Source organism: Mastigoproctus giganteus, chromosome 9 (genome assembly GCF_048544385.1).
Source record: "Mastigoproctus giganteus isolate SK-2022 chromosome 9, ASM4854438v1, whole genome shotgun sequence".
NCBI classification, from domain to species: Eukaryota; Metazoa; Arthropoda; class Arachnida; order Uropygi; family Thelyphonidae; genus Mastigoproctus; species Mastigoproctus giganteus.
The window spans coordinates 71046868-71073387 of NC_143583.1; the positions used below are offsets into that span (position 1 = coordinate 71046868).

At 38.3% G+C, this 26520-nt stretch overlaps 1 protein-coding gene across 3 annotated transcripts in view; it reads left to right on the forward strand.

The window, feature by feature from the left end:
* Positions 1-26520, forward strand: part of whd (carnitine O-palmitoyltransferase whd) — a 333289-nt gene that overhangs the window by 276414 nt on the left and 30355 nt on the right. For all 3 annotated transcript variants that reach the window (XM_090381653.1, XM_090381652.1, XM_090381654.1), the window contains 2 exons: positions 12926-13060; positions 23498-23686. In XM_090381653.1, the coding sequence (XP_090237779.1) occupies positions 12926-13060; positions 23498-23686 (324 nt within the window). The remainder of the gene's footprint in view (positions 1-12925; positions 13061-23497; positions 23687-26520) is intronic.

Consider the following 26520-nt stretch of genomic DNA (forward strand, 5'->3'; position numbering starts at 1 on the left):
ACCCATCTTATGCACAAGTGCTGAGGACGTCAGCCGGTGAATCAGCAATAAAAAGCAGTGTACCTGCTACAACAAAAAAGACCTTGCCAAAACAACCACACCTGGTGGTACTCCGACCAACAACCATTGAGGAAAATCAAACAAGCGAACAATTAAAGATGCAAATCATGACCAGTCTAAAAGAAGAATTCAAGACAACCAGAATAAAGTCGGTCAGGAAAACTAGAAATGTCGGAGTACTGATAGAGACAGAAACAAGGGAAGAAGCACAAAAAATTATCACTAATACCAAAATCACTGAGCTGGGGCTCACAGCGACTACCCCTAAAAGAAAAGGGCCCTCAATAGTTATTTATGACCTGGATAAAGACCTGACCCTGGACCAACTAAAAGAGGAAATCTATCAAAGAAACCTGATGTCCGCTCTCCCAGAACACAGAAGGGACGAACTGCTGACACCAAAATATTCAACCAAGTCCAAGAATGGCACTCAACGAAACTGGATAATTGAACTTGTGCCTGCAGCATGGAAAGTATTAAACACCCAGAACAGAGTATTTGTAAATTGGGCAGCCACCGCTTCCTTCCGTGAACATGTGGCTGTACCCAAATGCTTCAGGTGCTGCAAATATGGGCATACAACGCACACCTGCACCCAGACTGACCCCACATGCGGCCACTGCTCGGCAAAAGGCCACACTTACAAGGATTGCCCAAACAAGAGTACGGACCCAATCTGCACCACCTGCAAGAGTCTGAAGCTGGACTGCACCCACTCAATCAGGGATAACAAGTGCCCCACCTACCTGAAGATTAAGAGCTTGTTCCAATCCAGGCTGGATTATGGGGATGCGCCTTAGAGGATACAATACTACAGAGGTAAAATTTCTGCAGATCAACGCACAGAGGGCCAGAGCAGTAGCGGATCAGATCCATGTCAAGGCTGAAGAGGAGAATGTAGACGTCATGATAATACAAGAGCCATACTCACACATGAAGATAGTCAGGGGATACCACTTGACCTAGGTGCCTCCGTAGCCAGGTGGGAAGGAGCAGCAGTGCGTGGCATATGCTTCTTGATTAGACCGGGGTTCGAGCCCATCACCACCAAATACGGAGGATGCGGAAAGGTCATGGAATGACCACCGCATATTCCCGGAGCAATATGGCCTTAGTTGCTAATGCTCCTAAAAACCAAATAACAACAACAACAACCACTTGACCTACAAGATAGTACAATTTGAGGACGACACCCCCTGGGCCGCAGTCGCGGTCAGAAATCCGGATATTACGGTGACCAAAATCACACAGCTTTGCACAGCCTGGGCTGCATGTGCCCACCTCACCACAGCTCTGGGGTCATTTTATGTTATTGCCCTCTACTGTCGACCGAGTGAAGACATAACTTTCGCCACAAGATACCTCTAACTGGCTGCTGACACCCTTCCCAACGCAAAAATTATAATAGGTGCAGATGTGAACTGCCGGTCACCAATGTGGCATAGTCACACGCCAGACAAACATGGCACCAGAAACGGAACTATATTGGAAGAGTTCCTTGCAAATTCAACGTTGACAGTGTTAAACCAACTAAACAATCTGCCCACATTTAGTAATACACTGTGGGAGGCCACCATAGATGTCTCCTTGGCTTCCAGGAACATCGCTAATAATACTACCGACTGGTCCGTCCAAGAGGCCTGGACAACATCTGATCATCAAGCCATTACATTCCAACTCAACAGATCACTGACTAGGGTACCGACAGCTAGATAAACCACTCACAGATACTCCATATCCAAAGCAAACTGGGAACTCTTCCAAAGTACCTTAAAAACCAGCATACAACAAAGACAGAGTGAGCTTGAGCGCCTCGAAGACCCAGATCACCTCTAAAGCAAGGTAACAGAGATAACGCACACAAGCGACATCGCTATTAAAAAGAAAAATCCAACCCCTGGGGCTGTGCCCTGGTGGAACTTAGAACTGCAACAACTCCGGAAAGAAACACAAACCAGAAGAAAGGCCTTTCAGCGGGCCAGGCGCTCCTGGCTGACGGCAGAGGTTGAAGTACTCCGACAACGCTACAAAGAAGCAAGGAACACTTACACAGCCCAAATCAGAAGCTGTAAACAGCAATCTTGGGAGCGCATAGTCTCCACTATGGGAAACGAGAACCCCCGGGGAATTGTCTACAAACTGACCGTGAATAAACTCCCCCGAGGGGAAGTTATTGCCGCCACCACATTGACCCAAGGAGGCATGTCCACAACCTGGAGCAGACCATTTCCAATATCCTGGACACAGTCTTCCACCCGGCTATACAACCGGAGACAACAGAGCAGATCCAACTCTGCTTAGAAAATGAAAGCTATCAAACAGCAACGACAGAACCTCATTTCACCGTGGAGGAGCTCAAGAGTGCTGCCACCCTCATTAGGAGAAATAAATGCCCTGGACCAGACCTCTTGGAGCCCGAAATCATCAAAAAGACAGTAGAGTGTTCCCCGAACCTGTTGCTCAACCTCTGTCTTCACTGTGGCACCTTCCCGACTTCATGGAAGAAGCAAACGTCAAACTAATCCTGAAAAATCCGACCAAACCACCACACCTCCCAGAATCGTACAGACCGATCGCACTTCTCACAGTTGCAAGTAAACTACTTGAATGCCTTCTCTATAGACGAATAGAGCAATATTATGACAGGGCTGGCCTGGCCTCACCCAATCAGTTTGGCTTCAGGCGAGGTCGCTCAGCCATGGATGCCTTAATACACCTACAAGAACAAGTAACAAGATGCACCAAGAAGTATTACCTTGTGATTTCCGTGGACTTTGCTCGGGCCTTCGATGCACTTTGGTGGCCAAGCATCTTGGCAAGGCTTCGGGTTGCTGGGATCCCAGGCAACCTCTACAGGGTCATCAAGAGCTACCTCACAAACAGATCCATCAGGATTGTAGCTCCCTCCTATGGGACCCTCTCCAAGAATACATTTCGCGGCTGTCCACAGGGTTCAGTCCTTGGACCACTACCATGGAATATAGTAATGGACTCCTTCCTAGCTATAGACCTTGACGAGGTAAAATCACAGGCCTTTGCTGATGACCTCTTACTGACAGTGACAGCGGACTCAAGGACACAACTGGAGACACTAGCAAACTGGGCTCTGTCCACCCTTCAAAAATGGGCAAAGAAAAATCAACTTAGAATATCCCCTGCAAAGGCAAACTCCATTCTGCTCAAGGGGTGCCTCAACCTCAAGCGGCCTCCACAAATCAAGATCGACCAGAAAACAATTAAATTCTCAAAGCAGCTAAAATACCTAGGCATGATTCTAGATCCGAATCTATCATTTCAGGACCACCTGAAATATTTGAGTACAAAAGTCAGACGTTACACTGCATTGGTTGCCAGAGTCACTCGCAGAGACTGGGGCCTAGACAGACGGGCGCTATGTCTTTTCTATAAAACCATCTTCACCCCAATAGTCACGTATGCATCTGGCGCAAGGTATCAAAAAGCCACAACTGTTGTCAATAAACGAATCATTGACTCGATTCACCGATCAATCCTTCTGACCATTACTCAAGCTTGCAGCACAGTGAGCACGTATGCCCTGCAAGTCCTTGCTGGTGTCCTTCCACTGGACTTAGAGATCATTCGACGGGGCCTCACCCACCACCTGGACAAGGGTATCCCACAGACATGTTTGGGATTCACCACCGACATCATCAATAGCAAGACTATGGAAAAGAAAAAGCTGCATGCTCACCTGCTGCAGGTGTGGCAGGATAGATGGGCCACCTCGCAAAAAGGCGAAATCACCAGAAAGTTTCTGCCCAACATTGGCCGGGTTTTTCCGAACTTCCCACCCTGGTTTTCCCCGGGCCTACAAGTCACATACCTACTGACAGGACATGGAGCTCTGAATGCAAAGCTATCCCTACTCAGAATACAAGAAGATCCCACCTGCACCTGCGGGGGGCTGGAGAGCTGGCAGCACCTCATGCGTGATTGCCAGCTGTATGACGACCTCCGCAGTGCATTCATCACCAAAATACAGTATCTACCATATGGCCAGGAGCACCACATCTTGGACACCAAGGAAGAATATCAGGCTTTCTCCAGCTCTGCACTGGCCCTGTTCACAAGACGGAGAGCTCTTATCGCAGCGAACCGCAAAATCAACCACTGACACAATAAGGAAATGAACAAACCTTGAAGGAATTCATCCTGCGGAAAACGCCTGAACCCAATGGCCTCCGATCATCAAGGCACTAAACCCTGAAGTGGACCTGAAGTTGAATAAATGAGAAATGACTCTATAAACAACATTGATGCAAACACCACATGGATGGGAAATGTCACAAGAAAGACCCCACAAATGCCGACAAGCAAACCCGGACCTTTTGACGGTAAAGACTGCAGAACGGACGGGACCCACCCCATGAATGATCATGCTTCGGTCCGATCGCTCCTGGAAACGGACTAGAACCACTAGCAGCTCTGCTGCCAAATGCTATATGGCGAGCTGAATGGGGTACCCTTACCCTATTCATCTTAAATTCCCTATCCCCGGCAGGAGGGAGAGGAGACATGCTCTGTTTCCTCCCTCCCCTGCCAACCCATCTCTTCACCTGGTGAGGCATGCGCCTGCCTCACTGACCACCTGAGGTCACCTTCTCTATCGTCCCCATGCTTCTGCCTTCCCCCCATCTTCAGTCTCTTCCCCCACTCTAACTGTATATCTTATCCATGGCAGGGGGAGATAACTCTTCTTCGTCTCCCCCACCAGCCATCCAAACTCCCCTCTGGTGTGGCATGGGCATGCCATACTGTCTAGCAGGGGTCATCTCCTCTATCGACCCCTTACTTCTACTTCTACCCCCCAGTCTTCAGCCTCCCCCCCCTCCCACTTTTATCTTTCATCTAACGTATAGCTCACACGTCTAAATTTAATAACAAAATTCTGCCCGACCTATTAGGCCTTTTAACACATCTTTCTAGCGTTCAACCCCAACCAGCGATTTCCTAGCAGCAATCTCCTTAAGAATTAACGTCAAACGCGTATATAAATATATATATATATTTTTTTATTATTATTATTACTATTTTATTATTATTTTATTTTATTTTTTACTTTTATTATTATTTTATTTTATTTTATTTTTTATTTATTTATTTATTTATTTATTTTTATTTTTTTTAGGTCCTAGCCACTGAAATCCCAGGAAACTAGGTGGCAGGACCTGCTTGAGCAACTCATCATGATTCTGGACACCCGGTTAGCCTCCACGTGGCAAGGTATGGGCAACGTGGGGTCCCACTAGGGGCCTGGCGGCCAATAAGCCGGACAAACAATGGGCACAACAGATCACACTGCACAGACATGGCCCACACACTTTCAAGTCTCTGGCTTGACAGTGTACTGTCCTCGATAAAGTGAACATACGCGGAGATGGGAGAAATCCCAGGCGCCATCTGACATGAACATACCTTATATTATGTCACTTATTCTCTTAGTTAGCACTATGATAATGGCCAAAATGAAATTTTCTGTAAAGAACTTCACAGGGTTAAGGCAAAAACTCACTATTATCAACCCACACGAGCTCACATTTTTCTAAAGCACATTTCTGGAGATCAACAAAAAACAATTTGCCCTTTCCATTTTATTGGGCGTTTCTGTTAGTGCAATCTATTATAAATGGGTAGTAAACTCAATCTTATTGCATTAAGGATAATACCAATAGCTGGAATTCTGTGGGGTTTTACGTTATTATGGTGAAGTGCGTGTCCCCCCTTCACTGAAATCTTCAGTCATATAAAAAAAAAAACCCATAAATAATTGTAAAAACTTCTCTTTTTTTCCTGTTTTTTTTGCTTGTTATTCCGATCTCACTTGTGCAATTTGTATGTGCCATGATCGTCGTTATTTGATTGCTTATTATTATTTTTCTGTTGTTGTTTTAAATTTAAAATCCTAAAAATAAAAAAAATAAAAAAAATTGATTGGAAACAAATTTACATAAATCCGTAGTTGCGTAAGTCAGGGACTTACCGTATTGAAAAATGTTCAGCAACCTACGTAAAAAATATGGTGATAGATAAAAAATCATACTACTCATGTGTCCAATACGATGCTTCCCTTTATTTTTTACAATGTCGCATATGGTTTGGTCACCAACATTATAATGGTTCATTACAGATTTAACGGATGCACCGTTTTCAAAATTTGGAACAATTTCAAGTCCTTGTTTAACTGAAAAGTGCAACTCTTTTGCGTTTACCCATCATTTTCGTGATTTGTAAACCAAAAAAAAAAAATATATATATTTTTTTTACTATAAAAATATTTCGACATCACTGACACAAATAACAAAACAAAATTTGTCTTTGCGGTGTGACAGAACACAACAATAGACGTGACGCACTAAAACAAACTAAACATTTCATCTCGTTTTCTTTTTTTTTTTTTTTGAGCGGCGGATGTGAAGACAGCCGGGGGTTGCAAGATAATAGGCACATTAATCTCCCATTGATGACTTATAACGCAACTTCTTGTCGCTTATTTACAGCTTTCAAAATATCTGTTTATATCTATTCTAGTTATTACTTGAATTTTTTGATTTTTTTTTAAAATTTTGAGTCTTGAAGTGTCCTGGTTAATCCAATCTCAGTAAATCAAGAGTCTGCTGTACGTAGCAAGAGGTAAAAAAGTAGGCTGATGTATATTTCATAGCTGACCCGACAGACACCAAAAAGAAAAGGATAAAAATTAAGATAAGATTAAATAAAATGAAATAAAATAAAAGTATTTAAAGATTAAATGTGCAAGGCATAATATGATATGAGTTTAAATTAACTGTGCCTGTTGTTTGCATTTGATCAGTTAAATATTCTTGAACAGATTGTTGAAATATTATGTGATTTTATTTTTATGTTACTAATGAAAGTACAGGAATACCTCGCATAGCGTGGTTTCGAACAGCACAGGTTTTGCTATAGCGGGGTTTACAAATTGAAAACATTTAAAAAAAATCTAACTTCATTATACACCAATACATTTGATATGTATGTATATATTGTAATGCCAGTAAGTATGCCAATGCGTTATGGATTCAAGGCCATACTGACTGTTATCGCAACTCCCATTATATAAGGACTCTGCTAGCATTCATGCATTAGTAATCACTCTAGATTCCGAGCGGTGAGGTCGTTGACTGTGCATAAGCTATACAAATATTTTTCACTGTGCATTTTTATTAAATATTATTTTTTGAAAACATTACACCTTTATATATGGATGGAAAGAAGAAATGTAATGATGCTGAGTGTTCTTCTAAAGGTAAATGGTTGACACTAGATGATTAAAACTAGAAATTATAAAACAATATGAAAATGGTGCATCCTATGCTAAGATAGCATGGGACAAGAATATGAAATAATCATCAGTATGAACGCTTAATAAAGATAAAATAAAAGAACATGGAATGGCAACAGCATCTTATATGTCAAAAATGATTCTTAAAAATCATAGCTCTGAAATGGAGAATATGACGTCTGTTAATGTTATGGATTGAAGACTGTAACCAGAAAAGAATTCTATTAAGTCAGGTGACGATTCAAGCAAAAGCAAGCAGTCTCTATTCACTACAAACAAAAGAAAATGGCAAGGAAGAGGAAAGTTTTTTGCAAGCCATGGTTGGTTTTACAGGTTTAAAAAACGTATTGGGCTCCACAATGTTCGACTTAGTGGTAAGATTCAAGTACTGCTCATCTCAGATGTCCAAATTATTCGCTGTATGATTCCTTTCGCCTCAAAGGTGGTACTTGTGCATATGTCCGTTCTGATATTCCCTGTCAGAGACTTAGCAATTTGGAATCTCCTCTCTTTGATCTCCTCTGGCTTAAAATCTCTCTACCTCATTGTGTCAAATTCATTTGTTGTGTCTACCGTTCTCCCAACTCCACTAATCACTTGGAGCTCTTTGACTTCCTCTCTTTGCAACTTGACTTTCTCCAGTCCAACTTTCCTAACAGTGAGGTAATTTTCCTTGGTGATTTTAATGTTCACAACTCCAGCTGGCTTCTGTTTTCTAGTCACACCGACCCAGCAGGTCAAGATGCTGAGGCTTTTGCAGTTAATAATGACCTAGCACAGATTGTTCATTTACCTACAAGAATACCAGACAATCCTAATCATACAGCCAATACGCTTGATCTTTTTCTCACAAACAACCCTTCTAAGTACATGGTCGAAGTGAGAGATCCTTTAGGCACTTCAGATCACAACTTGGTGATTGTCTCTTCTCCAATGGAACCTTTATCTCATGGCTATTCCCAACCTCATGTTGTTTGGCATTACAAGAATGCAAAATGGGATGACCTGCGAGACTTCTTTTCTTCTTTTCCTTGGTCGGATTACTGTTTCAAAACTTCTGATGTCAACGTTTGCTCAGATCGTGTCAGTGAAATTATTCTTGCAGGAATGGAATCCTTTATCCCACACTCCACTTTAAAATCTCGTCCTTTATCTAAACCTTGGTTTTCCAATAAATGTGCTAAGGCTGTTCAAGAGAAGAATGTTGCATATCGTAATTGGCTTGTTTCTAATTCTTCAGTTTCATTTTCTGCTTACACCAAAGCTCACAACAATTGTAAAGCAGTTATTAATAAGTCCAAACTAGAGTTTGAACAGGCTAAGAGTAGAAAACTTGCTTCTTGCCCTAATTTTAGCCGAGCATTCTGGTCTCTTGCCAAAGCTATTGGCCGCAACTTTTGCCCATCTCTGCTCCCACCTCTGTCCAAATCAGATGGTTCTGTTGTCACTTCAGCCAATGATAAAGCTGACCTGCTAGCATCCCATTTTTCTTCCAGCTCATGTATTAATGATCTTGGTAAAACACCTCCCACCATTCCCAACACGCTCCATTCAATGCCTCCTGTGGTCTTCCGTCAAAAGGATATCAGAAGGATTTTGATGAATCTTGATGCTAAGAAAGCTCCAGGTCCTGATAGTATTTCTCCACTTGTTCTCAAAACCTGTGCTCCTGAACTTACTCCTATTCTTTGCCGCCTTTTTTCACTTTCTTATTCCAAAGGTGTTTTTCCTTCTGCTTGGAAATTTACTCATATCCAGCCAGTTCCTAAAAAGGGTGACAAATCCCTCCCATCCAATTATCATCCCATTGCAATTACTTCTACTCTTTTTAAAGTAATGGAGAAATCAATTAACCGCCAACTCTTAAACTACCTAGAAACCTTCCGTCTGATCAACGATCGCCAGTATGGATTCCGTCAGTGTCGATCCACTGGTGATATTCTGGCTTATGTTACCCATTTATGGACTAATTCAGTGGAAAAGTTCAGTGAAACACAAGTAGTTGCTCTTGACATCTCAAAGGCTTTTGATCGTGTTTGGCATAAATGTCTTCTAAACAAGCTTCCATCTTATGGTTTGCCAACTGTTTTTAGTAATTAGTTATCCAGTTTTCTCTCTGATCGCTCACTGAGGGTGATGGTAGAAAGCTCTCTGTCTTCTAACTTCTCCACTAATGCCGGTGTCCCCCAAGGTTCAGTTCTTTCCCCCACTCTTTTCCTCCTGTATATTAATGACCTTCTTCCATTGACTGGAAATCCTATCCATAGTTTTGCTGATGATAGCACATTGCATTCCACTTTCCAATTTGAGGAACTTTGTCCTCCTCAATCAGCTTCAATTTTTCAAAAATTTGCTACCAATTCCTTAAATGCCAATCTTCAGGTAATTCTCCAGTGGGGCAAAGACAACTTAGTTGATTTCAACCCTTCTAAAACTCAGCCTTGTCTTATATCTCGCAAAAAGGATCTTTCTGCTCCTATGCTTATCTTTAGTGACACTCCGATTTCTAGACAAAATGATATATCTCGTTTGGGAATTACCCTGACTTTTAATCTCTCTTGGCACAAGCACATTGGGGCCGACCGGGCTAGCCGAGTGGGTAAAGTACCTGCCCGGCAACCCAAAGGTCGCGGGTTCGATTCCCGCCTCGGGCTTGGATCAAAGTACTGCAAAAACCTTGGGAGGTGCAATATGGCCACAGCAGCCGATGCGCCAACAACTACCAAATCAAAAAAAAAAAAAAAAAAAAACAAGCACATTGCAAATATTGCTTCCTCTGCATCTAAAAAACTTGGTTTTCTCTTTCGCTCTCGGCGTTACTTTTCTTCCAAACAGCTGCTCATTCTGTATAAATCGCAAATCCGACCTGCCATGGAATATTGATCCCACATCTGGGGTGGTGCCCCTAAAAACTCTCTCAGGCTTCTTGATTCCATTCAGAAGAGGGCAGTTAGGTTAATTAATGATTCATCTCTAACAGTCTCTCCCCACTCGCTTTCTCATAGACGTACTGTTTCTGCTGCATTCCTCTTCTACAGATACTTCCATGGGCACTGTTCTTCTGAACTGGCTTCTGTAATTCCCGCTCTCTCTCTTTCAAAACTGTCCGAACACTTGCTGCCACCAGCCAACATCTATTTATTGTCCAACTTCAAACCCACAGAACCAACTTTTCATCTTCTTCATTTATTCATTCAACTGCCGTTTTCTGGAACAACCTTCCTTCATACGTATTTCCTGAAAGTTACAATCTACAGAAGTTCAAGTCCAGTGTCAACAAATATCTTCTTTCGTCTTCTCAACCTCCAACCCAAGCACGGTACTAAGTACTATAGGTTCTAATACCTCTCGTGTTTGGGGTTCACATAAAAAGAAAAAAGAGTGCCAGTACTGACAATGAAGCAGCTGCAAGATTTCATGATGATCTAAAAAAACTGATCGAAGATAATGGTTACAAGGATGAACAAATTTTCAATGTGGAAGAAATGGGATTATTTTGGTAGAAGATGCTGTCACGCACTTATTTGGCAGAAAAAGAATCAACCCAACCAGAATATAAAGCTGCCAAAGATCGATTAACCCTTTTACTAGATTGAAACACATCTGGTGACTTTGAATTAAAGCCTATGCTGGTATATAAATCAGAAAAAACAAGGGCTTTAAAAACCTTTTCAAAAAATACTCTTCCTGTTATATGGCGGTCAAATAGGGAAGCCTGGGTAATGAAAGAGCTCTTTGAAGATTGGTTTGTAAATTATTTTTGCCCTGCAGTTAAATGCTATTGCAAAGACAATAACATGGACTTTAAAATTCTATTGCTATTAGACAATGTGCCAGGTCATCCTACTTATCTTATGGACCTGAACAGAAATGTCAATGTTATTTTTCTGCAACCGAATACATCTTCTTTGTTACAACCAATGGATCAGGGCGTCATTGCCACATTTAAGTCTTTTTATTTAAGATGTACCTTTGGACAAGCCATTATGCAACAATGGGAAAAAATGCCATATCTTTATGTGAATTTTGGAAACATTGCAATATCTGAAATGCCATTGAAAACATATGTGAATCATGGCTTGAAGTAACTGTGAACAACATGAAAGCTGTTTGGAAAAATCTTTTTACCGAATTGCACCAGTGTTAATTGTACCAGTTTCAAATCTCAAATCAAAACAATTTCCGAAAATATTGTACAGCTTGGGAAAGATCATCTTGGATCTGAAACATTGGATTGAGACTGTGTGTGTGTCAATGCATTGACTCTCATTCCAATTACCTCACTGATGAAACACTTGTGGAAAAGGAGCAGCAACACTTATATGAAGAAGAAGTAGAAGAAAATGTTACATCTACGAAAGAATTCACAATTGATGAATTGTCAATGTTGATTGCTAAAGTAGATGAAGTTTGTGAATTGATAATGACAGCAGATCTAAACATCGAATGAGGTATGAAAGTAAGGCAAGCACTGCAAAATGATATTTGATGTTATAAAGAGATGTATGCAGATAAAAAGAAGAAAAAACTGTGCAAACTAAGCTGAACAGTTATTTTTCAAAATAAAAATACAGTACATACTTATCTTTTCTTTGTATAGACATACTGCAATAAAAATCGTACTGACTAGTATTTTTCATTTTTATCATTTTAGTTTCTTTTTTTGAAAGAACTTCATGCACATCAATTTATAGCAACAAACACCTATATATTTTTGCAACTCAACCCATATAATCAAATTGTCGGAGTGCATTAAGTTAAAATACGTACATACTAATAATACCTCGATTAGTGTGGTTTTGCATAGCACAGTATTTTTTTTGGCATGAATTAACCGTGCTATGTGAGGTATCCTATGTGAGGTATTACTATATGTGAGGTATCCTGTATTACTAATTGCTCTCCTTAGCCATGCAGGTTTGCCATAAAGATGGCTGTGAAGTTCCCTCCATGATAATTTTAAAGCTTCAGGTGTCACTTTTATTTTGGTGATTTCAAATATCACTTTAATCTATAATAGAATGTCCTGATTGTCTGAATATCAATCTGAATTCCTTATCTTACCATGTGGCTCATTAGAAATACAAAATGAAATACATTTTAAAAATTGAGCTTCTGCTTTTAGGGCACCCTGTAGTGTCATCATGTCTCTATAAATGCATATTTGTATTTTTAAAGTTTAGCCTCTTAAATTCAAGTTAATAGTAGTTTTATTGTTGTCCAAAATTCATCAAATTACATATAATATTTTAAACCGATTTTAGGTTCATTAGTTTGCATTTGAGCCTAAGGAATAATTTATGAATTTCTTGGATACTTTCATTGTTTGTTAAGAGTTAGGAAAACTTAATCCAGCCATCATAAACTTATTTGTATTGCAATGCTAAAATATTTTTGCAGCTTAATTTTTGAACTCTGACTATAAATGTAATTCTCTTATTACCTGTTGCTGTTATGTTTTTTATATTACATTTGCTGAATTATTACTTTTGATAATATTTAATTATCAAAAGAAGTAATAATTCATATTTAATATTTTAGGATGCAGGAAAATTTAGCTTGACATATGAAGCATCAATGACACGGTTATTTAGGGAAGGGAGAACTGAGACAGTACGACCAGTCACTATGGAGTCTTCTACATGGGTGAAAGCTATGCACGATTTACAGTCTACAGTAAGCTTATATTTCATTTAAATATATTTTTTGAGATTCTTGTTTATATTGTTAATGCTGTTTTTTGGTAATGGTACAAGCTACAGGATATATAATTCTAATATTCTTTTTGCTGAATGGCATTTTATTTTTTAGCATTTTTTTTTTATGATTTTAGCATTTTTTTTTATCATTTTACTGATTTTTACCAGTTTTTTACAATGGTATTTCAGAATGATGCTATTTCCATAATAAAAAGAAAGTAATACAGATCCTTCCAACCTTTCACAAAGATAACACAGATTATAACTTTATAAACATAATTAAAATAAAATTACAAATAAAAAATATAAACAATTACAAATAAAAATATAAAATAAATAAATAAAAATATAATATAATTTAAAATACAATAGATGATATTATAAATTTACTAAGAATATAAACTATATATATTGTATTAAAAAATGTTAAACCTGTATTACTCTAAAAACTTTAAAATACTATACAATAAAAGCATTAAACTCATCTACTGTAAAACTTTAGCTTTCAGCAGCATCTGCTGCCTTCCTCAACATAAGTAGTGCTGCATCAACAATTCATTATAAATAATGAATTGTGGAATAACGAAAAATAATGAATTCATTATAAAGTAATGAACTTTATAATGAATCAACAATTCATTATAAAGTATTTTATCAAACAGTTTGAGAATCAAAACATGGTTTTTCAGAATGGTTCACACACTACTGGTAGGGATACCAAATTTTAAAATGATTTATTTTTTTTAATGCCTCAAACTACATTATTAAGCACTTCCACTTTTTCCAGTACAAGGATTTCTTTCCTCTTAGACATTGTAAGGTTACTTGCACAGCAGCTAAAACAAAACTGACTTAGGGACCACTTGTAATTACCATATAAAGAGACAGGTGAAATTTAGTGAAAGTGTGGATGACTCATTTCTGCGAAACAACAGATGAATTTCTGGGATAAAGGAAAATCACTCTCTCCTAATTCTCTAATAGGGTGCTTACAGTAGAAAACAGGTTGATCAGAGCCAATGTCTGCATTGGGAATATGCCTTAATCTTTGTCAATGGCTGTGGACACATAGATAGCAGTTGACCAGTGCAACTTCTTAGTACAGTAGAAGCAGTTGTAGTGGTTTTAGATGAACCACTAAATTGTGGAATGTTTTAGCTCTTAATTCATGCTCTTAAGAATTAAACCCTTTAGCTCTTAAAAGCTAAAGTGATTAATTCTTAATCCTTGTTGCTCTTAATTCTTGCTTTCTAAGCATCAAGCACTTTTGCCTCAAGGCCAAAGGTGCAAACAATACATACCAAGGTGTCTCGAAATCAGTTCTTTATATGGAAATCTGTTTGTACAGAAATTATTTTCAATGTAATGACCAAGGGGAATTCAAAAAAATTTGCCAAATAGGAAAATTCGCTATTTTGCTGCATTTTACTAATTCGCTATTACTGTTTGCTGCATTTTGACGGCTGGCCCTCGATAACAACGTTGAAATCATCTGAAGTACAGCACTAAGTACTTATTATATAATATTTTTGACTTTCTGTGTTGCAGTTCGAATTGTGTTATTTTATGACTACCTTTTCATTTTAGCTAACCCGTTGGTTGATTACACTACCTACTGTTCTCTCTCTCCACACTAAAAGCACTACATTATACATACATTATATAATGTATATAGCATACACTATGCTTTCTTAGTGCGTTATGATATGAAAAACATTGTACCCACTGGCTAGCAGCCTATAGTGCATTTTTTGTAACTTGTTTTATTTATTCTTTAGTATCCCATATTACTCTACGCTCTATCTCTCCTTGATTTTTTTTTTTTATTTTTATTTTTTTCATTATTTTACACATAATGTTTACACATAGTTTACACATAATGACTTGCAAATTCAGCTCAGGATCCCACTATAAGAACAGGCTTGTGATCATGGTACCTGAGCTTTACCTTATATCTTGAATCAGACTTTCAGCTATCCTATATTCTTCACTCTTATTTCTCCAAAATTATTAGGGTGATTGTTGTAGGAGAAACTACTTCTAAGCATACTACTATATCTTTGCCTTTGGAGTTCAGGTGCTGTCATTCCTACTCCCTCAGCCATTTACTTCACTTCACGATTGCCAAGTTTCATTATTCCTGAATGTAATATATAACTTATTGGCTAATTTCCTGCATATCAACACACTTTTCACCATATCCAACACATAGGGGTTGCCACTTTCCAGTACTCACTAGAGGACCACACATTATACACAACTCCATTTCTTTTTTGCTACAGTAGGTCTACACATGGTTCTTTTGCTTGGACATGATAAGTCTGTTTATACTACATGCTTTATTTTTGCTTTTGTTTTTAACTTTATATTCTTCATTCTCCATTGGGTCCACAGTGATCAGTGTGTGCTAAGCATTATATAAATTCAAAATTTCTTAATGTCTATTTTGTATAATCTTAAATTCTATTATTTGATATATATAACCTCAAATTTGATTTTTCCATGGTGCATATTGATCATTACAGAAACACAGGACCCCCTTATCATTATTTTTCCTTTCGATTTGGGTGGTTGACCCCAGAAGAATCACCCAAATTGTAGATATACAATGTTAAGTTTTTGTATGTTATCCTTTGTGTATATGTAATGTATTTCACCTATGCATTCCCCATAAAGTAATACATATATTTAACAAATTAATACAGTATATATATATATTACATTATGGACGTAGAATATCTGTTGCCACTGCAATGTCACTAACCCATAAATCACTTATAATAATGATTATCAACATACTATATAACTCACACACTCACACACACACACACACACACTCACACACTCACACACACACACACACACACACACACACACACACACACACACACACACACACACACACACACACACACACACACACATATACAGTAATACCCCGAAGTTACGCGATAGGTGGGTCCGACGAAAATCGCTTAAGTCGAATTCGCGTAAGTCGGGATACAACTTTGCATATAAATACATATAAATTTTGTTTAATTGGAACCAAGGACTAACAAAAACACTAGTTTAGAAGAAAAATATTAATAAAATTGCAGTTCTTTATACGTATTAATACAAAATATGTATTAAAAAAATAAATGAGTTACGTAAAAAAGTTATTTCGATGTCGATGGCTTCATAAAATCTAACAAATTCGTCTGACGACACAGCGCCTTCTTTTTTTCACGCAGAATTTCTTCGTAGCAAGCTAATAATTTTTTTATTCCTTGCTTTGTAGCTATAACGCATTCTTCGTTGGAGTCTACGTTTTCTAAAATTTTTAAGCCCTTTACAATTGAGTCCTTTTCAATTTTCAACCTGTCAAGTTTGAATTGTCATGTGCTTTTCGCCGTAGCTTCATTTAGGCCTGTAGCACGTGCAATATCACATGGTCTTTCATTTCGCTCAAAGCGTTTCACAATTTCATATTTTTTTCTCTATCGACAGAGGCGGACTGGTCATAAGCCTTACCGGGGAAACTCCGGTGGCCCGGTGTGATTTTGGCCATAAACCATAGTATGAGGCCACTATAAATTTTCCCGGGTAAGAATTTTTGACTCAGTTCGCCTCTGTTTATCGATAATTGCTTTTCTTTTTCTCTCTGAATCTGCAGTGTCTTCACCAGTACGCTTACTTTTCACACCTTTTAAGTATTTTACTCATTTTTAGGGAATAAAGCACAATTACAAAACGAGGAGGCACGCTTGATAAGCATAAACAAAGCTGCGCGTATGTAGCAACTGAATAAACAACACCATAAAGGCAGAGATACACTATTAACACCTCACATTTCTAGGGGTTACTACCATAAAACAATAAAAATCCAGTTGCGTTTCTGCTAGTGGAATCTGTTATAAACTGGTAGTAAACTCGATCTAATTGCATACCGATAGCTGGAATTGTGTTGGTTTTTACGTTATTATGGTGAAATATGTTTCCCCTTCACTGATGTAAAACACAAATACATTTTCAGAATCTTCTCTTCATTCCTATTGTGTTGCGTTCGGTTGGGGTGATTCTGTGTTCGACTACCATTTCTTGTAAACACAAAGGCGAATCGTGCATAAGCCAATTCGGTTCGTGTTATATTATAAGATATCGTTACCGTATTTATAAATACGTAGTGTATGATTGAATTCGTGTAGTGTAAACACGTGTCATACGAGGACTGACTGTATACGGCTCGACCGACGCGATCCATTTCTCTCTTGAAAACGATGTAATTTCCGATAAAAGTTGAGCACGAATTCGAACGCACACATATAAATACGATAGTTGGAATACAAATTCTTGTATATGTGTGCAGCTCATGCGCAGCAAAGTTGAATTTTGTTCATCTTTCGCTCTCATTCCGTCGCACCGTATATCGATAACATATGGAAAACGACCTTGAAGATCGTGGGCGGCAGTGTTGCCAAACGAAAAAATCAAGAACCGCATAACTCAGAGTTCGCGTAAGTCGGGGTAGCGTAAGTCGGAGTATTACTGTATTAGCATTAGTAGAGGCATTTGATGCAAGAAAGCAAGCTTAAGCAGCATCAGCCAAAAAAAAAAAATAAAATAAATAAAAAATAAAAAAATAAAAAATAACCACTTCCACTTCACCCCTCTGTTCGTTCGTAATACCTGTCCAGCTGAGCCTTAAACTTATTTAGGCTATCAACTTCCACAACAAGGGATGGAAACTTATTCCACCAACCAACCACTTGCTGGCTAAACGCAAATTTCCTCACGTCTATCCTACATCTGTCTTTTCTCAATTTGAATTTATGCCCTCTCAGGTGATTATTCTGAGCAAGAGGAAGAATCCCATCAGCATTGAGCATGCTCAAACCATTCAAGGCTTTATACACCTCTATCAGATCACCTCGCTGGTGCCTAGTCTCCAGACACTGTAATTTGCAAAACTTAAGCCTTTCTTCGTAAGAGCACCCCTTTGTTCCATTCACTAATCTTGTTGCCCTTCTCTGTACTCGTTCCAGCATCTCTACATCCTTCTTGAAATGAGGCCTCCAGACCTGTATACACTACTCTAGGTGTTGTCTGACCATTGCCTTATACAAATGAATAATCACCTCCTTATCCATGCTAGAAAAATTCCTATATATCATCTCTTGCAGCCCGTCTGCACTGCCCAGAAAACTTTATATCTGTCTGCACAACCACCCCCAGGTCCCTTTCATTCTCTACCACTGTCAGTGTAGTACCACAGAGTTGATACTTTGCTCTGGGGTTGCTGTTTCCCATATGTAGTACTTTACATTTGTCAGTGTTAAACTTCATTTGCCACCTCGAAGCCCATCTGCTCAACTTTTCCAGATCCTGTTGCAGTAGCATAGTGTCAGTAGTGTCCTGGACAACCCTCCCAACCTTCGTATCGTCGGCAAACTTGGACATTAAGCTTGATATACCATCATCAATATCATTTATAAATACAGAAAACAATAATGGACTCAATACTGAACCCTGAGGGACTCCACTAATAACATTAGTCCACGATGAGCTGTGTCCATTGATTACCACTCTCTGTCTTCTGCCACTCAACCACCCCTTTATCCACAGCAGCAATTTGCCTCCAATGCCCCACTGCTCCAATTTGTGCATCGGCCTTCCATGTGCAACAATATCAAAAGCCTTTCTAAGATCCAAGTATATAATATCAAAGTTATTCCCTGCATCCAGTTCTTTTGTGATTGCATCATAGTATCCAATCAAATTGGTCAGGCAAGACTTCCCCTTAACAAAACCATGTGTGTCTGAGCTATAACTGAATTCTTGTCTAGATGATCCTGCAGTGCATCTTTAACCAGTGCCTCCATTAATTTTCCTGAACCGAAGTTAAACTAACAGGTGTATAATTACTTGTGTCAGCCTTTGATCCTCCTTTGTGAATTGGTGTTACATTTGCACATCTCCAGTCCATGGGTACTTCCCCTGAGTCCAAGGAAGCTCTCATAATTATGGCTAAGGGTTTGCTTACTTCCTTTGCTGCTTCCTTTAATAATAACTGGATAGATCCCATCCACCCCCAGGTGCCTTTCTTGTATTTATCTTCAACAATTTCTCCTCCACTTTACTCTCAGTTATTACAAGATTCTCTAGCTTACTACCAGAGTTGAATACACCTCTGGCATTCACCTCGCTGAATAACTCCTCAGGTGTGAATGTCGATGCAAAATATTCATTCAGTTTGTTAGCTACCTGAGCAGGATCATCAACAGTTGACCCATCAATATCAAGTGGACCAATCTGATTCATCCCCTTCCTTCTAGAGTTTACATAAGTAAAGAACTCATTGCTGCTTTTCTTTGCATCCCTTGCCAAAGATTTCTCGTAATCTGTCTTCGCCTGCCTAACCTCCTTTGTAACTTGGTTACAGATCAACTTGTATCTATTATAGGCTTCTGTGTCACGTGTTAATTTGTATATATCCCATGCATTTTTCTTCTCTGCCATATGTCTCATTAGTTCATCTGACATCCACTTAGGCCTTAACCTTGAACAATATTTCTTAGTTGGTATGTAAACCCTAGTAGCTTCCAAGATAAGTTCTTTGAATGCTTCCCATTTTGAATTTGCTGTTGGTAACATCATCAGTTGGTCCCACTGTATAGAGGCGCCTCCGTAGCCAGGTGGGAAGGAGCAGCAGTGCGTAGCACACGCTTCTTGATTAGACCGGGGTTCGAGCCCGTCACCACCAAATATGGAGAATGCGGAAAGGTCATGGAATGACCACCGTATATCCCGGAGCAATATGGCCTTAGTTGCTAATGCTCCTAAAAACCAAATAACAAACAACAAACAAACAAACCACTGTATAGAATTTAAATACTGTCTCAGTCCATTGTAGTCGCCTTTACGAAAGCAATAACCCTTCCCTTTACCCCTAATGGTAGTTACCTCTTTGAATAAATCCCACTTCAGCACACTGTGATCACTGCCACCTAGTGGTTCATTTACCTGCAGATTCTTAATGCATGAAGGATCACTACTGATAATCAAATCAAGTCAAGAGTATTACTCTCTCTAGTTGCTTCCCGAACATGCTGATGTAGAAAACAGTCATCCAATAAATCCACAAAAGCTTTGCTAGTGTGTGAGTGACCAGCTCCCAAATTCCAGTCAATATCTGGGAAAATAAAATCCCCCATTATAAGACTCTCTTATTTACTGGCCCACTCTATTTCCCCGTACAGTTTCTTATTATACTCATCAGAGTCATTAGGCCTATAGCACACGCACTCCTACTCTCAATTTTGATCTCCCAATGCTTATGTCACACCAAACTGACTCGACACTGCACTGTCCAGCAATGTCGACTGGCTTCACTTCCTTGGATTTTATGTATTTCTTAACTAATAGCATAATCCCTCCTCCCTTCCTATCCTGTCTATCCTTTCTGTAGACATTGTACTCCCCAAATTCCAATTCTGCATTCCTTATATCTGTGTGACACCACATCTCTGAAATCCCCACAATATCTGCTTTTGATGTTTTGAGCAATAGCTCAAATTCATCAAATTTATTTACTAAACTCCTAGCATTGGTGTACACGCAAGTATACATGCACCTGTTCTTTTTCTTAGCTACCCTAACACAACCTATGTGTTTATTTGTACCCCAATGATTCCCAGCAGTCTCTGAACTATCCTGCATCTTATTTTCCAGACTGCGGCTCATTCCAATAGAAGCAGTGCAAGAATTACTTTCACCTCTGCCAGTGGCTACTGTTAATCTATTAGTCCTTGTATCCCCCCAATCTAGCAGTTTTCCGACCCACCTAACACTGCCTCGATAGCATCAGCAAACATTCTTGCATCCTTTCTATTTAAGTGTATCCCATCCCTGTAGAAGCAGTCTCTCCTGTTAACAAGTACAGACCAGGCTGAAAAAAATTCTACCCCTTGAGTCTTGCACAATCTTTCCAGGGCTGAATTGATCGACAGGGTTCTCATCATATACTCCCTCCTATCGTGTCTGGGCAGAATTGCAGACACTTTCAAATGGAACTCTAATTCACGTCTTTTTTTCAACAGTGACCTGTACTTGTTAAGTAATTCCGCCGGTCTTCTACTCTTAATATCATTAGTGCCAACGTGTACAACTATATCACCTTTTGTGCCCTTAAACGATGATATCCACTCTACAATGTCATCAACCTTTGCCCCTGGCAGACATACCCTGGTCCTGTTCCACCTATCCTTTTTACAAAGCATGTTTCCCGTTTCCCTGACAATAGAGTCACCAGCAACTACTAATTCCTTTGGGACCAGCGCATTCTGCCTTTGGGGCTGCTGCTGTGTTGCGCGATGACCAAGTGCAAGCTCTGCCATGGGTGTGGGCAGCTGAGAGCTTGATGGGCCCCTCACTTTTAACTTCCAACAGTTGGAGGAACAATACCTTAAAGAAGATTTTGGAAGAATATGAGCGTAATGATGTTTTTAATGCTGACGAAATGAGTTTAGTCTTTAAATGTTTACAGAATAGAACACTTGCTTTTAAAGATGATAAATGTTTTGGTGGAAAACAAAGCAAAGAAAGAATCACTGTGCTAGTTGGAGCAAATATGACAGGAAGTGAAAAATTAAGACTTTTAGTCATCGGAATATCAAAAAACCCAAGATGTTTAGAGACACAAAATCTTTGTAAGTTGACTACACCTTTAATAAAAAAGCATGGATGACAAGTGATATTTTTGAAGAATGGATATTAAAACTAGACAAGCGTATAACAAAAGAAAAAAGGAAAATCGTGTTGGTAACTGACAACTGTGCGGCACATCTTGCCAGTATTTCGGCCAAACTTAAAAGTGCGACGTTGTTGTTTTTACCACCAAACGTAACATCAAAACTCCAGCCAATGGACCAAGGTATTAAAAATTTAAAATTTCAATATCGAAAGAGAATAATAATGATGATTGTCAATGCGTTATCAGAAAATAGAAACTTGGAGGTTACAATTAACCTTAGAGATTGCATCTCTGAACTGGCAAAAGTTTGGACAAACGATGTTACCGAATACACTATTCAAAATTGTTTCTTGAAAACGGGATTTGCATTGAATACAGAAGTTGAACAACAACTGGACGAATAAGATGAACTGCCCCTTTCACAACTGAAAAACTTTTGGACATTATTAGAAATGTCCAGAAACATCGAAAATGAAATAACACTGGATAGTTATGTTTATGTAGATCAAAATCTGACTACGGCAGAACGTCCAAATGAAGATGAAATACTGCTGAGCAGTAGACGCGACCATGATCACAAAGAAATTAACGATGACGTAACGGGTCTACAGTTTTGTGAAAATGTTCCAGATAATGTTTTTAATGCTCTGAACAAATGTGATGTTGAATCAATATTTTTTAATTGTACTGTACAAACGAAAATTACAGATTTTTTTTAAAATTTGTGATACTTACCGGCGAAAATTGTGTAAATGTGATTTAAATAAGTTTTTTTTGAAATAAAATACATTAAAATAAATGTAGATTCGTTTTCATTTTCTAATTAGATATCAATTTCTAATAAAAAAATATTCTCTGTATAACGAAATTTCTCTGTAACGAATTTTTTTGCTGGATTTATCGAAACACACGCACGCACGCGCACACACACACACACACACACACACACACACACACACACACACACACACACACACACACACACACACACAAAATTGAGCATTACACCATGAGAACTTGTTAGTTGCTACTTGCGGTTCTATGTGATTGGATTCTGTGAACAGCCATATATGGTCATATAAGGTCTTTAAAGTCTTTGCGATAAAAGTAGTGATGCATAAGTGAAGGCTTCCTATTAAAAAAATATATTGATGCAGAAGTTCTCTGTCTGAAAATACTTCCTTTCTGAATTACAGCCTTTTATGTGCTTGAAAGATGATGGGAAAAATTGCTTTTAATTTTGATGGCTGTGTGTGGGTGTTCGTTCGTTATTTGGTTTTTTTTAGGAGCATTAGCAACTAAGGCCATATTGCTCCGGGATATGCGGTGGTCATTCCTTGACCTTTCCGCATACTCCGTATTTGGTGGTGACGGGCTCGAACCCCGGTCTAATCAAGAAGCATGTGCTACGCACTGCTGCTCCTTCCCACCTGGCTACGGAGGCGCGTGTGTGGGTGTGTGTGGGAGGAAAGAGAGAGAGGGAAAGAGGGGGGACTATAGAAGTAGGTATTTGTTTACTTTGTATACTAAATAAAAGTTGTTTGCATTAGTATCCTCTGTAATATATTCTACATGTGCATTTTTACTCTTTCATGTTTCTAAGGTATGCTCATTGTCATTTATTGCACATTTTATTTATTTTAAAATCTTGGATTTTATTAATGAGACATGAATTATTTTCAGGTTCAAGAAAAGCAACGGTTACTTGTTAAAGCATGCAATGTTCACCAGAAGGGTTATCAAGATGCCATGTGTGGAAAAGGCATTGACCGCCATTTATTTTGCTTGTATGTTGTCTCCAAATATTTAGAAGTAGACTCACCCTTTTTAAAAGAAGTACTAAGTGAACCTTGGCGACTGTCAACCAGTCAGGTAATATTGCAGATTTAATTTTCTCATAAATTGCTTCCTTATTGCATTAGTGCACACATAACTACAGTTATTTTTTTATTCTATTTATTATTATTATATATAAATATATATATATATATAGTGCTTAGTATAAAATGAGAATTGCGGTATATAATGGACATCTTTTTTACATGTAAGTAAGATGTCCATTACCAATATTAAATAGTTAATTTGTCAAAATCCCTTAAGTGATTCCAAAAAATCATTTCTTTCAATCTTAGTGTAGTGTAGTATTATGAGATTAGATGTTTTTTTCCTTTATATTTTGTTCCTTTTGCTTGCACACTTTCTGAAATAGTTTTTGGGGCCAAACACTGCCCACTCCTACACTTATTGGTGGTCAGATCTGAGCAGGCCAATGGAGCTTTAGCATTCCTGTCTCCAAACAAAATCATTAGAGGCTGTGCAGTATAGCAAAAAATTGGCCCTCCTTAATGATGCTGACACAGTTGTGCCTATTGTTCCAGGAACAATGACCAATGGTCCAAGCCCAAACCACAAGAGACCCTTCTAAGAGTGGGCTGTGTTGGAACAAAATGCCACTTTCCTAATTATTAAAAATTGTTTTGGAGTCTACTAACAAGGATATAGTGTGTAATTAAAACCAAAGGTGGATTGACTGTTATTAAATATTGTATCAACGAAAGTTTGAACATCCAGGTATTCAGTTGCTCTTGGCAATGTAGCATATTTAAGAATAACAAGTAAAATTTGTGTGATTATATATTCACTAAGTCTTGGTGTTTGTGGCCTACTGGGAAATTTTCTGCTATCCCAGTGGCTCAGTCTACCCCACTGGGGGATGGGATTACTATTAGTGTTAATAGTGGCAAATGATGCAAGAAAGCAAGCTTATACAGCATAAACAAAAAAAAAAAAAAAAAAAAAAAAAATCCCACTTCATCTATTCATTTCCTGCAATAGTTTGCTTAGTTTTGTTTAGTTCTTCCTTGAATTTATTCAAACTATCCACTTCTACAATAATGGATGGAAACTTATTCCAGCAATAAACCACATGATGGCCGAAGGTAAACTTCTGTATATCTCCTCTGCAGCCATCCTTCCTCAGTTTGAATTTATGTCCCCTCATGTGGATAGTCTGAGCAAGAGGACGAATACCATCAGCATTGAGTTTTTAAACACCTCTATCAGATCACCTTGCACATGTCTGGTCTCCAAAAGCTGCAATTTGCAGAACTGAAGCATTTCTTAGTAAGAGCATCCCTGTGTTCCCCTCACCAATCTCGTCCTTCTCTGTACTCATTTCAGCAGCGTACAGCCTTCCTAAAATGATTTTGAGATGCATCATTTTTGTATTGCAAAATCGTAATTTCCAGTTTATCAGTCAAATCAACAAACTGATAGTGATGTCAAATGACATCATTTCCTTGTTGCAAAATCGTGACAGATTGGATTTACTTCAGTCCAAAATTTTGTAGGTGCTGCCAAAGATGTTTTCACATCAAAAATGTGGTGCACTGTGGCCATATTTGCCAATGCCCCTAATAAATCCCCAAACAAACAAACAACAAAAATGTGGCAAAAATTTCAATGTCTGAGATCTTGGAACAGAAAAAGGTGTAAATGATGACAAACCAGAAATGATGTCAAATGACATAATTTTCATCATTGGCACCTCTTTTGTACCCTTAAAATTCACGATTTCATGACGTTTTACAAAATCTTCATTTCCGGTTTATTAGTCAAATCAACAAACCGGAAGTGATGTCGAATGACATCACGACAAATTGGGTTTACTTCAGTCCAAAATTTAGTAGGTGCCACCAAAGATGCTTTCACATAAAAAAAAAAATTCTCATCTTTCTGTCACAACTACTTCTGCGTAAATACAAATCTTTTTGGGAACCCCCCCCCCCCCCCAATAGGTCCTCATTGAAAGATCAGTACAGATGTGGTCTTCACTGTTTCTGTTTGTTATTCAAAAGGCCTCATGAAAATTTTACAAAAATCTCTTTGTATTCAAGTTATGCTTTCATAATAATATCTCTTTTTTTTATATATAATTATAACTGTTTTGTTGAACTTAATAATTTAAAGAAGTGATGAAAATAGGTAATAAGAGATATATTTTGAAAAATAATAATTATTTTGCTTATTATAAATTTTTTTTTTTTTTTTCTGGGATGATGCATCATAAGCCTAGCTTAATTGCAATCATTTTACCTATTTTAATACTGATACTATTATTAATAAGTTTATAAATGCCTTGTATGTACATATGGGAGCAAGTGCTTTTCTCTTTTTTTTTAATATTATTTATATTTTTTAACTTTCTGTATAATTTACTCATATATGGTTAGTTTTGACTGATAAAAATTTAGAAAATATGGTAAAATTTTGTTAATACAAACTCAGTTTATACAGAGTACTTGTTTATATGAAGCACATGCCATTTCCCCTGTGAAAGGATAGGCTTTTCTATATAAATATATTTATATATATATAAATATATTCGTTTATTACAAAATTCAGTTAATATGTATTCCAAAGTTTGTTTTTACCCTGTGAGAAATAAATATTGTTATTTTGTATGTTTAATACAAATCTGGGCACAGTTGTCTGATTATTGCTTTTTGCCACCCTGCTTCCCGAAGGATGGCATTGACATGTTAAATTTACTTTTGTGTAAACAAAACCAGTTTATGGTAGGACTAAACATAAGTGCATTGTGAAGGATGAGCTGTTAAATTAGCAAAGGAATAAAAACAGTTTTTCTAAGTTGTTTGCTTGCATATGCTCCCTCGTTCTCCCTTAAGGTCAGTTACAATTGTTAT